The 14,384-nt window shown below is 44.4% G+C and overlaps 2 protein-coding genes across 4 annotated transcripts; both read right to left on the reverse strand.

Annotated features, from left to right (window-relative positions):
* Positions 1-302: 302 nt before the first annotated feature.
* LOC105355957 lies at positions 303-6,643 on the reverse strand. 2 transcript variants are annotated; one of them, XM_023964466.1, is made up of 6 exons: positions 6,401-6,643; positions 5,896-5,946; positions 5,320-5,729; positions 4,888-4,966; positions 2,400-2,546; positions 303-1,808 (listed from the first exon to the last, which is right to left on the reverse strand). In XM_023964466.1, exons 2-6 carry the CDS (start codon positions 5,904-5,906, stop codon positions 1,787-1,789), a joined length of 669 nt encoding a protein of 222 aa, XP_023820234.1. In that variant the 5' UTR covers positions 5,907-5,946; positions 6,401-6,643; the 3' UTR covers positions 303-1,786. The 2 variants fall into 2 exon arrangements, with proteins under 2 accessions (XP_023820234.1, XP_023820235.1); XM_023964467.1 differs by lacking the exon at positions 6,401-6,643 and adding an exon at positions 6,218-6,394.
* A 302-nt stretch (positions 6,644-6,945) lies between these two features.
* On the reverse strand, positions 6,946-14,222 carry LOC101157245 (F-box/WD repeat-containing protein 7). Of its 2 annotated transcripts, XM_004077994.4 has the most exons (13): positions 13,734-14,222; positions 11,931-12,046; positions 11,258-11,475; positions 10,810-10,933; positions 9,873-9,994; positions 9,466-9,552; positions 9,270-9,359; positions 8,877-8,965; positions 8,079-8,301; positions 7,878-8,000; positions 7,562-7,727; positions 7,319-7,410; positions 6,946-7,202 (listed from the first exon to the last, which is right to left on the reverse strand). In XM_004077994.4, the coding sequence occupies exons 1-13, from the start codon at positions 13,821-13,823 to the stop codon at positions 7,120-7,122; spliced, it is 1,623 nt and encodes a 540-aa protein (XP_004078042.1). In that variant the 5' UTR covers positions 13,824-14,222; the 3' UTR covers positions 6,946-7,119. The 2 variants fall into 2 exon arrangements, with proteins under 2 accessions (XP_004078042.1, XP_020566268.1); XM_020710609.1 differs by lacking the exon at positions 13,734-14,222 and having other exon boundaries at positions 11,912-12,024.
* Between the last annotated feature and the right edge of the window lie 162 nt (positions 14,223-14,384).

Genomic DNA, 14,384 nt, shown 5'->3' on the forward strand with positions numbered 1-14,384 from the left:
GGAAAAGCTCCAGACCCGAGCCGCTGCATTATTCTTGGCCCCCTTTTTTTTCGCCTGCTACTTCTTGGTTATAAACACATGATTGGCACATGAAGGAGTTTTTATTGCCAAGTCTGTGGTTCCAAATCAATGCGAGGCAGTAGAATAGATGTTCACTTCAGGGGGAAAAAGATTAGGATACATGGGTATCTGTGCAAAAGCTCACACAGGAGGTTTTATCCTCCACATAGAGCATTGTGGATCGCAATGCTCCCAAGGGGATTTGTTTAGCATTTTCTGGAATAAACACACAGACGCAGAGCTAAAATGCCAATGTTGAGTCTTTTATTGAAGTTCCATGGCACAGAAAGACCACATTTCTACTAAAATGCTACTATAAGTCACAAGACGGGATATCTAAAGGAATTGCACGGGCTACCATGATACCACCAGCAAATCTCCAGAGGAAATGTGTGAAACTGAAGGGGGTTCACGTCTTCAAAGTTGCCAAAAACAAGCTGTTATTTGGTTTGAAAGGCTCTGTAACACATTTACTGGCAGGAAAAAAAAAACATTTTTATAAATAATCAATTTGAAGCAAGTCTTCTGGGTTTTCTTGTGCATGCAGCAGATTCATTGGCTGTACAGACATGCTGCTTCTTGATGTATTTTTTTCCTTTAGTGCCTTAAGACCAAAGAAAATGATGGTGATTCTTTTTCCCAGATTTAGACACAAACCTGTGGTTTTTATAAAAAAAAAAAAAAAACATGTTGCAACATCAGTGCCTTGATCACATGTGGGTTTTCTAGTGATTCTCATTTCCATGACAACATTAATCTGTCTTTTGTTACGTACCATCCACACCTAAGGGAGAAATTGATTTTGAGCAGAGAGAGGTTGCTTTAGACATCCATGCTCTGAATATTTTATCTCCACTGCTAGAAGGGCTCCACGTTTAACACACCTCTAAGCGGTCCGGCAGGAACAAGGCATTCTTAGAGAAGGTTTGACAAAGGGGGGCGAATGCCAACCACATAATTAAGAGAACAAATCATGAGACAAAGCGGAAACAAAGCGGACTCCTGTACATCTGCAGGGGAAAGGAGCCACACCATTTGCATTTCAGGCGCCCAAAGCGGGAATAAACAGCGTTTTTTGGAGCGTGACATGTTAAACACATTGTGTGCTGGCTGCAGCCGTGCCAAACAGCTTTTTGAAAATACAGGGTTTGGTACTCAGGGACGCCTAAAGTGGCTTTTTAACCATTTACAAGCCAAATGCCAGCCTCCTGAAGTGTTTGTTTGAAATGTGGATTTTTTTTTTTCATAAAAAAAAAAGAAAATACTGAAGTAGTGTTATTACTGAGCTACTATCTTGCTACTTGTGGAAGCACAGGTGTGGCATCTCGGGGGTAATGGGATTTTACATGGCTGTTTAACTACTTTTTTGTAAATTAGTCATGGCAGGTCGCAGCACAGACCTAACGGCGGTGCTGGAGGCCTTACAGAGGGAGGACAACTAGAAAGGGGGTCACAGTGATGAATTTGAAAGAAATTTACTCCTGTGGGAGGAAGGGTCTCAAAGGTGAGCAGCAGAGAGACAAGTTTTGGATTTTTCAGATGTCAGGGAAGCCGCAAAGTTTTTGTTTTTGTTTTTTTTCCGATGGCTGGACGCTCGGGATCCCTGAAATTCTTTCACAGTTTGAGAGGAAAAAACTAAAGAGGAGCTGCAGGCACACCCTCTGGTGTTATTGACGTTCCTCCTCGGGCCCAGTAGAAGTGTTATGTGCTCGGAAAAGCAGTCGCTTCACAGGTTCACAACTGGGATCCTGATACAGGAAGAAACGCAAAGAGAAGGAATGAGAGAGACAATAAAGTAGAAAAGGTTTGAATAGCTTAGGAAAAGTGATCGTGGGACAAGGGAAGAAGTGGAGCAGAGAAGCCTGAAGCTGGTGCAGGGGTGTAGACGCAAAGCTGTATCACAGGGGATAGAAGGGGAAAAAAGAGATGAAGGAAAAGCTTGATGGGTGGAGGATGTAATGTGGAGCAGTGGAGTGCAGCTCTATAATTATCCTGATTGAGATTAACTTTAAATGCCCTGGAATAAAAGCATCATTTCATGCACAGTGGTCAGGCGCCTTTTCATAGACTCACAATGACTCATCTGCAGAGGGAGTCTTAAAAAGCAATGCATCTTTTAGAAGTGCCAACAATCCAGACCCAAATACTCCACAGAGAACATCACCGCTGCCCAATTATGCTCCACACGCATCCTTACAGTGTATGCAGAGCACTCACAAACACTCGCACAAAAAGCAACAATGCTGAATCCAGAGGTGCAGGGACTCACACATGCACACTCGTGGACTTAAGACACACAAACTCTGAGGCTGTGCCGAGCAGCTGAGGCGACTCATTACCTCTCTCTGTCGGTGAGGGAGGAGGAGGTGCTGTGCAGCGTCTGCCTTCTGTCCTCTGGAGCTAGGGATCGAGGGAGCGCGAGGGAGAGAGGAGGGGCCACGCCACGGGAAAGCGGGGGCGGATGCTGGGAACAGCTGCGATCGTAACTGGGAGAGAAGGATCGTAAGATGGATGGAGAGAAATGAGGAGATTAGTTGTGGGAAAAGGAAAGTTGAAGGTGGAGAGTGGAAAAGCAAAACAAAGACCCCGGTGGAGGGGAAATCGGGCGACAAAAGGTTTGCATAAAAGACAGATAAAAAGGAAAAAAGTTGGAGTCCAAGAAGATTAGAAAGCAATAAGTTCAAGCATACAGAGATCAGGAATGGTGGAAGAGGGGGAAGCAGGGAGGATGGAGAATCAAAATGAGAGAGCTGAAGGAACTGCCGAGCCATTTAACATCACAGGACAAATTACCTTCCTTATGTGAAAGAGAATAGTTAGAGCGCACAGTGAAATACAGTCAGAAAAGGTGAGGAAAGGTGAGAAATGGGGTGAGGGATAAAGGCACAGAAGGGGTGAAGTGGAAAGGGAGTGACAAGAAATGAGCAGAGACGCTTTTAATTCCAAGAAGGAGAGGGAATTATTTTAAAGACGGAGAAGCTTTACTGGTTCTGGGTCTTGGAGACATTTTGAGGTCCAAGAAGCTCAATAAAATCCATCCTACACCCTCATCTTCCCCTCCTGTAACACTGGCTCCATCCCTCACCGACTCACACACAACATCACCCTTTATAACATTACTTGCACGGATCATTCAGAGCTGGGAAAGTCACTGAGCACATATGCTGCTCTTCTATAAACATAATGAACTGGACGGTGGCCAATTTCCACCATAGGCTATCATTTCAGTCCATCTGCAACAGCCCCCTCCTCCCATTCAGACGACGGCATTTTTCTCCATCTGACACATGGTGTTATTTACACATTTATGACACTGAAGCACAAGCCAGTCTACGGAGAGGGATCTGCTGCCATGTCCCCCAGTCACAATCCCAGTAATTCTCCTGCTTTAATACACTTCAGACACACCTTGCAGCATGGGTTTCTACTCTGAGGCACAGCAGAGGGTCGGTGAAAGCAAGTCGTTGAAACGTCAGCAGAGGCCAAGATTCAGGAATAAGGACAAAGGAGGGCCTGGCGCGTAGTTGCTCACGGCAAGAAGCCGAATTATCAGCAAATCTGCAGTCGGACTGATGTTGTTCACCGGTGTGAAAGATAAGCGGAGAGCTGCCTGTACAAAGGCGGGCCGTGTTAGAGTAAGAGAAAACATGGTTATCTCAGACAAAAAAAGAAAGAAAAGGGAGGAAAACCCAAGGATGGCACATAAAAAAATAAGTTATCAGCCAATGGAATGAAAATGGAAGACTTGCTGGTATTGAAGATGACCCCTGGGGTCAAATAAAGTGTCTGTTACTGGTTTGATCAGCATAAAATAAGCACTTCACTTCAACACACGTATGAGATCCAGCTAATGGCTGTTTGTATGTGAGAGTACTTCCTTCCTGGCATCCAAACGTCACACATCTATTCTGCCTTCCCCATGCTTGTTTACATGCTTTAAGTGGTTTAATGGCAGCCGGGCTGTTAAAGCACACTCGTTCTAGCGAAGCCATGCTAATGCTCGGGCTCTTACAGCAGCCCATCCGAGCTGCCAGCCCCTTCCATCCTAATGGCTACAGCACACGTTTAATCATTGCTACGCTAATGGCTCTAAATGACACATCTGTGCCAACTGTGACTTTCAGGAGCACAAGTGTTGTTAATAAACTCATTAGTAAGCAATTACTCAGCTTTCAGTAGGGTGTCGGGGTACAACACAGATCCATTACATAATCGTTAATGGCAGACATACAAACAACACAAGTTTGATTTACACCATATACCCCCAAACAGAATTTGTGTTGTTTTTCAGGTAGCTCAATTATTTTTATTCTCTTTTTTTTTTATAACCTAATCCCACTATAGTTCCAGTGGCTCTCCTTCTTTCAGCTCTCTCTACTGACTTAATAACTAGGTCAGAAATGATGGATTTACATCAGTTTTGATTTTAAGGAGCAATTATCCATTATTAACTAGATAAATTCACAAAAAAACAAGTTTATAGTTGCACCAATATGTTTTATTCATCTTCTAACTCTTTGATGTAGTCCTTATCTCTACTTTGGAAAACCAGGCAACTCCACCAATGAAAATAGTTTTTTCTGAAAATCTTAAAAAACTGAATTAAAGTACAAAAAAAATCAACACACAAACAAAGGCATTTTCATACCTAAATGCTTTTTAACATTTGGCAAAAGCCCCTGAGCTGTTTTCTTTGATCAATATGTTTTCTGACCAGCATCCGCCTCACTCAGGACAAATCCTTCATCAATATTCAGCAAAGACCACTTCACATATAATGTATTAGAATAGACACAGAACATTTTGGAGAAGAATTCAGAGTCCTACCAGAGTTTGGCTGTTACAACAACAGCTGTCAGGATGAGTAGCGATGAGATGGTCACGGTGACGTAGAACTGAGGGTCCACTGTAACACACACACATCAAGTTACTCATCTGTGGCGCATTGAAGAGTAAAAACAACCAAAAAAATCAGTAAAGTCTCTCCAGACTTAAAATTGAATGAGTACGTCTCCAACTGAAACAGCAATCCAGAGACATCTCCTCTTTTTTGTAGTTTTGACAAGAGCCAATTCCTCTTTGTGAGTGTTGGGTTTGAGGCACCTCCCCGCTTGGGACTCAGCCAGCTGCACTCAGCGGGGCGACAGCTTTCACCCTGGTGACAGCTAATTCCTTGGAGGACCTCTGATGCACTCACGTGGTTGTCCACTCAAGCCACCTTTATTCAGAAATCCTTCATGCGCATCTCCTGGTGCCCACCTTCCTCAGGCTCTGTCTCCTCCGCCTCTGTCCCTCCATTCTCCACTTCCTCGTGGTCCCTAGACTCCAGTGGTGCCTTCTCTTGGGGCTGCATGCCTAAATCAGGGTAAATCCAGTCCTCAGGTGTGGCGGTGCTGACCTCCTGCTGGCTCCCATGCAGGTGAAGGTAGTCGGTTTCCTGGCTGGGGAGGAAGTGGTTTGTTTCATCCTCCAGAGGCTGAGTGGGACCCCACACCACCGCCCACGGCAGGGTGGTAGTGACCTGGGCTGTCACGGACAGCTGGACTGACAGAGTGTCCACCTGCTCCTCAACCTCACTGTCGTCACGGTTACAGGTGGAGGGCTGTGTCACCAGAGCAACCAGGAGGAGAGAGATGAGGGCAGTGAGTCGTGTGACAGGAGAGATGGAGCTGGAAGAAAATTTGGAGGTAAAAGAAGAGGAGGTGATGGAGGGATAGAGAGAAAACTTGTCACCCACAGGCAACCTGCAAGACCTCAGCCACTCAAACATTGATTATGGTGCCAGCCATCACTCAGAATGACATTTTATGCATCTACATCCCATGCTTATCTTACCATCTCTCCATCGCTTTGCTCTGTTCACTGAGACTCTTCTTCTCCGATCATCTACGCAAGATAAGACAGGAGGGCAAGGGAGAAGGAGAGGAAGGGGGAGTGTCCTGATTTCTTTTTCTTAATCCACTTTGTCAGATAATAACCATGTAAACACACATGCCAGCACTAAGCCAACGCTGTCACTTCTTCAAAAAGAGGAGCACACAAACACACACCCAAACACTCAAGCGCGCATCACAGGCTTGTGCAGAATCCACGTCTGTGTGCAAAAGCATCCAGAAGTAAACACACTCTGATTTATGGTCATTACAGTGCCACACACCTGAGCTCGGAAAAATTAATCATCATTAGAAGCATCACGCACGGACCCCCGTACTTAGTGCTGCACTTTTGAGCCGAGAGACGCAACTTCTTATCAGCGACTGCTGCCTAAATGCCAAAGAAATGTCACGAAGACACAAACACGCACACCGGCTCCCCGACACATATCAGTTATCAGGCTTACCTCTGGCAGTGAAAGGAGGGAATGAGAGAGGGAGACAGAGGGAAAGGCGGGAGATACAGAAAGCAAGAGTGGGGGAAAGAAGGGAAAAAAAAGCATTGGTTGCCGTAGTGACTGAGGCATGTAGAGTCTGCTGGAGTAAGAGACGGGAGAGAAAACCATGTAGGGGAGGGCAAAAGACTGTAGGAAAGAGATTTAAATGCTAATTATGTTTTTTTAAAGGTTCAATTAAACGGACAAAGAGAAAGAAAAACGAATTAGTCAAGGCAAATAGAAATGATAGCGAGGCTGACATTAATGAGATCATTTTGTGGGAAGAGGTTAAAAACGAAGAAACTCTTCTAAGATGTTTACAATATCAGCAAAGGACACCCCAGAGGAAAGGAGACGGCAAATAGGAGGCGGAGAATAGGAATCAACGTGATGGAGCAAGATTTAATTAGCATTCATTTGCACAGCTTGCACCGGCAGAGAGGGGTGTTGAACCGACGTGTCAGGAAGATACAGGGTCACAGGGGGAGGGGGGGAAAAATGACGAGAAATGCAAATTTAAAGGTGAGATGACAGCTTTATTGTGTGTGAAAATATTTACATAGAAAACAATCTGTCTCTCGTGCACACGTACACACACTCTTCATCTAACAGTCTGCCTCTTCACTTCTTTGCCGCCCCCCCTCTCCTGTCCTCTTCACAGCTGCAGGCGGCGGCGTCCTCAGCACCGCTCACTGGAGAGTGCAGCGCAGCCACGAGCTTTCACCTTGGACCCCGTCGGGCCGCCCGTCCTCCCCTCCGTCGTCATCGAAATCTAAATTTGACAAGAGTTCCTTAAGCGTTTGCGTGGTTCAGTGTTCGTTTTAGCAGCTCCGTGGTTGCTCATTAGGAGTGTGTGTCAGAAAAGTGTTACACAGCGTGTGGCTGTACCGTCAGTCTCCTCTTCCTCCTCTTCGGTGTCCGCTTCGGACTCAAAAAAGCAGGAGTCTATTCGGCTGTCCCTCTTTACTGTGATGTCACTCCTGCAATAAAAGCTCTGATTAAACATTTATCAGCAAATACACAGTCAGAATCCATTTATACCGCAGAATGAAACGAAGCTGAGGGAACTGAATAAGGATCCAGAGATAGATTCAAACTTTTAGACTCTGGGATATTGAGTTGTAACGCCACCTCTGCTTTCCAGAACTGGGGAGCTGCTCCCAAACGATGAGGTCTTGACCTCCAGTGACCCAACGATGGTCTCCACTCCCAGTGGTCCACGCTGCAAAGCAAAGGATTCTGGGAGCGTTTGACCAGGTCAGGGAGGCCAGGTACCGACACTGAGGCAGCGAGAACACTGGAGAGAGCAGAGAAGCAATTACAGGTTTGGAAGTCAGTGGAGGAACTCAAAGTGCTTTCCATTTAGTCTTTTAAGCCCTCTCTGCATTTTGACACTCTGAGATGAGAGACTAACTCCTGGTTGCACTTGATTCACACCACGACTCACAATTAAGCCCACTCTCTCCGTTCGCCAGGTCGTAGCTGGAGCCAATTAAGAGGCCTCCTGTCTGGTGAACACAATCTGTTACGCCGGTGATGCTGCTGTGATTGGTCAACCTGGATATCATTCCTGTGATAATTGGACAGATGTTAGGTGGAAGGATTATGCAGATTCGCTTATTTCGGCACCGCCCGCTCCAGAGCTCACCTGTCCTCCAGTGTAGGATCTTGAGCCAGGCTCGACCATAAGCCAAGAACACCCTGTCTCCCCGCGGGCTGAGGGTCAGACGCTCCCCCGCCCCCCCGCTGAAGCCTGTCACCTGGCCGCTCCAGTGGTGCAGGAGCCTCAGAGGGTCTCGATCCGAACACCTGTTTTCCCACACAGAGATGCCTCCCTCAGCTGAGCCGCTGAACACCAGCGGACCCTGAGACTGTGGAGGGCATTAGAGACACTGTTGTCATGGTAATCTGAGTCCTTACCCACTTAATGTGTGTGTGTGTGTGTGCACAGAAAAGAACGTGAATCCATGTTTCAGCAAATAAAAAAAACAAGTGAACAAATAATTTAAAGATGTTTCTGTGCCGCTTTCAGTTATAAATGGATTGTGTGCCTCGCATGATAAATGACACAAAGAGATGACAGCAATGTGCTACATTTTCATGCTTTAGGCATTTTATGATGATTGCAAATGGAAAAAAAGAAGTGAATTTGCAGCTCCTTGGTTTATTATTCATTAAAAGCCTTTCTTTTGCACAAAATACGCAGTATAGACACGTTCAGCTTCTTACATCTAAACAAATATCTTTGATTTCTATTTGAAAGCAGTAAATAAAGAGAGCTGGGGATGATAAAAAAAACGTGTAGCAGTAGAAGTGTTTGATTACTTAAGGAGATGCTTTTCTATAATTACAAAAAACCTCTTTAAATGATTGTTTTTCTGAGCTTTTCTGATTGCAGACAAATACAGCCTGAGTGTGTTTTTCGGATGGATGATGACTCACACACCTGGATGGAGGTAACTGCTTCCTGGTGAGCGTTGACCGACTGGCAGTTTTGAAAGTCGTGCCAGCTCCACGCTTGAACTTTGCCGCCGTCTACAAAGTAGGAGATTATGAGCTCAGTAAGTGAGGGTGATCATTGCTGGTTCTGGTTGATCTGCCTGAGCCTGACTGTGGATTTAAACTGCTACCCGCCCTAACCTCCTGGCAGCTGGTGCCACGGGGTTCAACTTGGCGAGGATGTTAGCATCAAAGTGAACCCAAAAAACAGCGAGAGGAAGTGTGGCGTGTAACAGGTAAAAAACAGACAGCAGACATAAATCTGATGTGATACAACAACTTCAGGCTCCAGTTAATTTGTTCACCAAGTCCCAAGCCATCTGTCATTGCAGAGACACACCTGATCCAGTGATGATGTAGCCATCCCCCTCTGGTAGAAAGCAGAGAGCAGCCACAGCGTTGAATGTGTAGACTGATTTAACACACTGACCTGGAGGAGGAAGAGAAGTGGTACTCACAGCATGTAGGCTCACACAAACATACATACATTAAAGTGTGCGTCCTGACACCTGTACATCTTTATATGGTAACCATACCGATACTCAGGGCCCAGATCCTCACACAGCAGTCTGCAGAGCCACTCAGTATGAACCTCTCATTGTCAGACAATGACAGCAACCTGGCTGATGAGAAACAGAAGAGGAAAGTTAAAAAAAAAACCCTGAAAGGGATCAATGATGAATAAAAATGAAAGCCGATCAATGCGAAGGAAGTTTGCACTTCTACAGTTTGATTTGAGATGAGGAAGCAGGCGGGGGAGTAAGGAGGAGAGCTGGAGAGTCAAACGTCGAGAGGCTGCCGGCTTCAGACAGACGCTGAACCCTCTGAACGTGTCTGCCGAGAATCTCTCGCTGGGGCTGATCTGATGAACCGCTCCTATAATTACCCGGCCGCAGGAAACAGGCATTACTCAGCTACAGTCACAGCGCATTTATGTCCTCACCCAGCCTCTTGCAGTACTCGGGGGGAGGCGCAGACAGGCAGGTGACTCCGCCAGTGTGACCCCCCAAGTTCTTCTGCTGTGTTGCCGTGGGAACGTGCCACACCTTCACTGTGGTATCTCGACTGGGGTGGTTGGGAGTTGAGGCGCAGGGGGCACAAAGAGCAGAGGATAATAGTTTAGCACTGTGAGATGTAACTGAGGAGATCAGAGTGAGGGCAGGAAGGCAAAAACATGGCAGACAGCAGAAGGAAGAAGGGACCACCCACTGATAAAGTCCTGTTTTTCACATGTTCTTGATGCATTGTTGGAGGACATACATAAAGAAAATTACGATAGTTTTTCTTTTTTCCAATCGTTGTGAATCAGGGGCAGACGAAAAAATGCAATGTGAAAAAAAGAGAATTGGTGACGTAGACAATACGCAGGGTGGGCCACAAGCTCTGCTCCATTCTGATGCATCAACCTAAAGACCACTAGATCCGCTACAACATTTGGCACAAAGCCTCTTCCAAGTGCAGGCGGTGGACATAAGCTAGTAAACGGTAGAAAAAGAAGAAGAATCCCCTCCCTGGTCATCCAGTGTGAACACCATGTGCTTTATGCACAGCATGTCACATGTCTGGTGTGTCCTTAGCCGCAGTAAACTAGCAGGAGAGTGAGACAGAGAAACAGAGAGCTCTCAGCAACAGGGAGGGGAACAGTGCCAGTACTCCGCCCACAACTCAAAGGCAAATTTCTAGTTAACTACTGCCACTCTGCGCAAACTATGTCCTAGAAAACGCCAAAGGTTTTAGGATTTGAGCTAAAAACAGCATAATCTGAATTAACAGACCACTGGGAATGATTTTAAAAGGATCAGAGAGGGAGGACTTAAAGGGATACATTGGGTTAGATTGTCACTTTTCACTTCCATTATGCAAATTATCCGCAGCTGTACCTTCCAGAAACCACCAGGTTGTCAACAGCAACCACGCTGGTAACGATGTCATTGTGACCCTCCAGCAGCCTCAGGCGAAACCTCGCCTTCTCCCAAAATGCTTTGAGGGATTTAAACTTGACATCTGTTAGAAAAAAGACAAAAAATGTGCATTTAGTAGTGTTGACTCATCTGCCTTGTTAATATATGTGATTCTGTAGTATGGATTAGCAAAGCCTGGGTATAAGTAAACTCCGAGTTTTCAAACCGCTGCCCTCGTCTTGAGGGATGCAAACGCAGCGCGGTAGTTTTGATTCTGGCAGTCGCATGAGCTTGTTAGGACTCCTCTAGGCACACTCATACGATCTCATTTCAGATGGTCATCACAAATTAGAGCGAAGCTCTGCGCTTTTAACAGGCGCCCATAAAATGTAATGACAATCCCAACCTGGTTTCTTCATTAGCCCACCTTCCTGTTGCGGTGGATGCTCCGGGTCAAGATCCGGACAGCCTCCTGGCTCGTCTCCTCTCTGATGTGACACCCCGCCTGTCTCTGCAGCGTCTCCTCCTGCTCCCCTTTGGCTGGCAGGCTGCACTGGCATTGCTGGAGCTTTGGACTCCTTTTCTCCCTTCAGGATCTTGGAGGCTGGAGGCATTTGTGATGGAATGACCTCAGGGGTCTCCACGCTGTGCCAGAGCAGAAAGCAGGAGTGGAATCCATAATCAAAATGCAAAGTGAGCACTACATTCCTTTTTTTTTTTTTTTTCAAAGTTGCAGCCCATTTCCAGGCTCCGTTTAAAAAGAAACAACGCTTTTTTAATTAGCCTTCAGTCTCTGTGTTAGACAGAATATTAACGCTTCATTTCCTTTTAGATCTGCACATGTTGAGTTCATTGATCCTTACAGCTGCTCCAGGGGCTCAGATAAGGAGGATTGCATCACTGACAGATGTTTACACAAAAAAACCAACAGAAATCTTCCGTTTTCTAAAAGCTTTATGGTGTTTGACCTCCAGTGTTTTTAAAGAGTCAAAGAAAAAAAGATCAAAGAATTCAAAATGAATGTTGTTGCTCTTGAAAAACCCTGCTTCTTCCAATATGCTGCCACCCCCCCTCCTGGTACCTCTCTTTCACTTCCTTACACTTGTCTTTTCATCTTCTCTTTTCCGTCTTCCCCAGTCCCAGGAGTTTGCTCAGGGCCAGAAAGCTGCAGCTGAAGCTCAGCCAATCTGGAACGCAGCTCCGCCTTCCTGGAGATCTGACAGGGAAAGACACGAGGATGGTTGCAACGCAAGCGGCCAAATCCACAAGTTGTTTATTTGTAAAACCAACACATTAGACCCGTCGAGGCTTATTAGAGGGCAGCTAGGAACCTGCAACACACTGCTGTCTTATTGTAAGCATTGACACATGCATGTCTGCTGAGGGAGCTCTAAGTATATAGAGTTTATATTACTTTTTATGTTTATTGCTGGAATAAACTCTAGATTTTTTGAGCAGTTGTGATGGTGTCATGCAACCATCTAATCAGGTTTGGGCATATTTAAATAATGCAGTGAGAATCTAATAAAAAATGTCTTCTAAACTGTGAAAAAATGAACACTAAAGTTGTAACTGCAGCAGTTTTGTGGTAATATTCATAATTTTCAAAATGTCCTCTTCTTTCATCTTTACATTTTTTCTTTTTCACTTTTTTTTTCTTTCGTTTATGTCATGTATTTATTCTTAGCCATCACAAATGACTCATTTCTCTTTTTTTGGATTTTTCTGTTAGAACTTTTTTAACACCTAAATCATACTCCTGTTTTTCATTTAATCTATTTTTTTTACTGGAATAACAATTTTACCGTGAATTAACTTTTTTTTTTTGATTGAACATATTTGTGGCAATCAGAGCAAACTAAAAGACAAGCTACAGCTCCAAATCATGAGATTTTACTCCTGAAATCAGTGCAATAACAGCATAAAAACTTATAATTTTGGTATTTTGAGGGCACATTTTATTTTAACTCTTTTAAACATTGTGTTGAAAATAATGTTTATTTCACTGCATTTTGTATGGAGTGAGGGCTAATGCAAAACCTTCTACCAGTAGGCTACAATTTATTTACTTGTATTTAGTGGAACAATTTACCTTTTTTTGTTCATCATTAATAGTCCTTTTAGGGACTAAGCTGTTTTTTACTGAGTGGAATGAGGCTGCAGTACGATGGAAAGTAATCTTACTGGCCTTCGCAATTTTAGAGACTGCTTGATTGAGAAAAACTTTTTTTAAATTGAGCTAAATGATTATTTATATAACAAACTCAAATGTAATTTAGTAACTAGTTTGAGCTACTCTCATCTTATAACATCTACAGAAACTCGTTTGTTTTTTGCTTTTATTAAATCCAGTCTGCAAGCAGACTGAAAATCATAATTTAAAAAGTGATAGAACATTTTCTATCCATAATTCCATAATTCCTGTGTTTTGGGTTAATGAAGGCTCAGGTTCAAACACAGAGCCAAGTCAACACTTTTCCTCATTTGGGAGACACAGTGAAAGATCAGGACTGTCTTAACATTAAAAAAATGCCCCTCACCCCCTACAGATGCTGTCTGTTTAATGCCTGATTGGCAGAGATTATGCAAAAAAATCTCAAATTATTTATTGCTCTGTTATTATTATGCATTCACTTTGTAATGCCAGCGTTTTAGGGAATATAACTAGCACTACGTTGTCAGCACAGATGCACTTTTTTAATGTTTAAAAAGTCGGTTATGTGTGGATTTTATTCCAGAAAATGACAGTGAAACGCTAATATATACTGTATATCATCTGTGCTCCCCCAGCAGTCAGAGGACCTTTCACCTGAGGGAAATCTATTTAGGATTTGCACTAATCTCATTGACAGATATGTGAAGAGAAATAGAAAGGGAAAATGCAGATAAAGTGTTGCCTGTACCTTAAATCTTTCCTCTGGGGTGAGACTGATTTTTATTTCCAGATTTTCAATCTGTCTCAGTTTCTTCTGCAGCTTTCTCACTTCCCCCATTTGAAGCTTTACTGTTATCTGGAGCGCTGCAGGCGAACTTCACTTCTAAACCAAAGCTCGACTCTTCGCGATCCCTCACATTCACTTCATCATCTGCGCCGCATAGAAAGACCGGCCAGAATTAAATTAGGAGAAGATGCATCGCCGGATAAGGGCTGTGCTGCTAAGACGTGTCGCCGGATGTTGACAGCAAGACGAAAACTACATACCTGTTCTTACAGCGACCCCGTGTGGCTACTTTGGGTATGACAGTCAAGAGGACTTCAATGTACATGAGCTGGAAACTGTTGATGTACTGATTAATTGATGAATCGATTCCTACAATCCAATCACATCGATCTGCTGTTCATCGAATTGGCCTATACCATTATGAAATCGTTTCAAAATAAAGTAAATCAACACAAAAATACAATTTGAATTAAGGCACTGTAGATTATTCATTCATTCATCTTCTTCCATTTAGTCCCTTTCTGGGTCACGGGGCTGCTGGAGCCTATCCCAGCCACTTGTGGGCGAAGGCATGGGGCACCCTGGACATGTCACCAGTCTGTCGCAGGGTCA

Source organism: Oryzias latipes, chromosome 16, assembly GCF_002234675.1.
Source record: "Oryzias latipes chromosome 16, ASM223467v1".
In the NCBI taxonomy this organism is placed as follows: Eukaryota; Metazoa; Chordata; class Actinopteri; order Beloniformes; family Adrianichthyidae; genus Oryzias; species Oryzias latipes.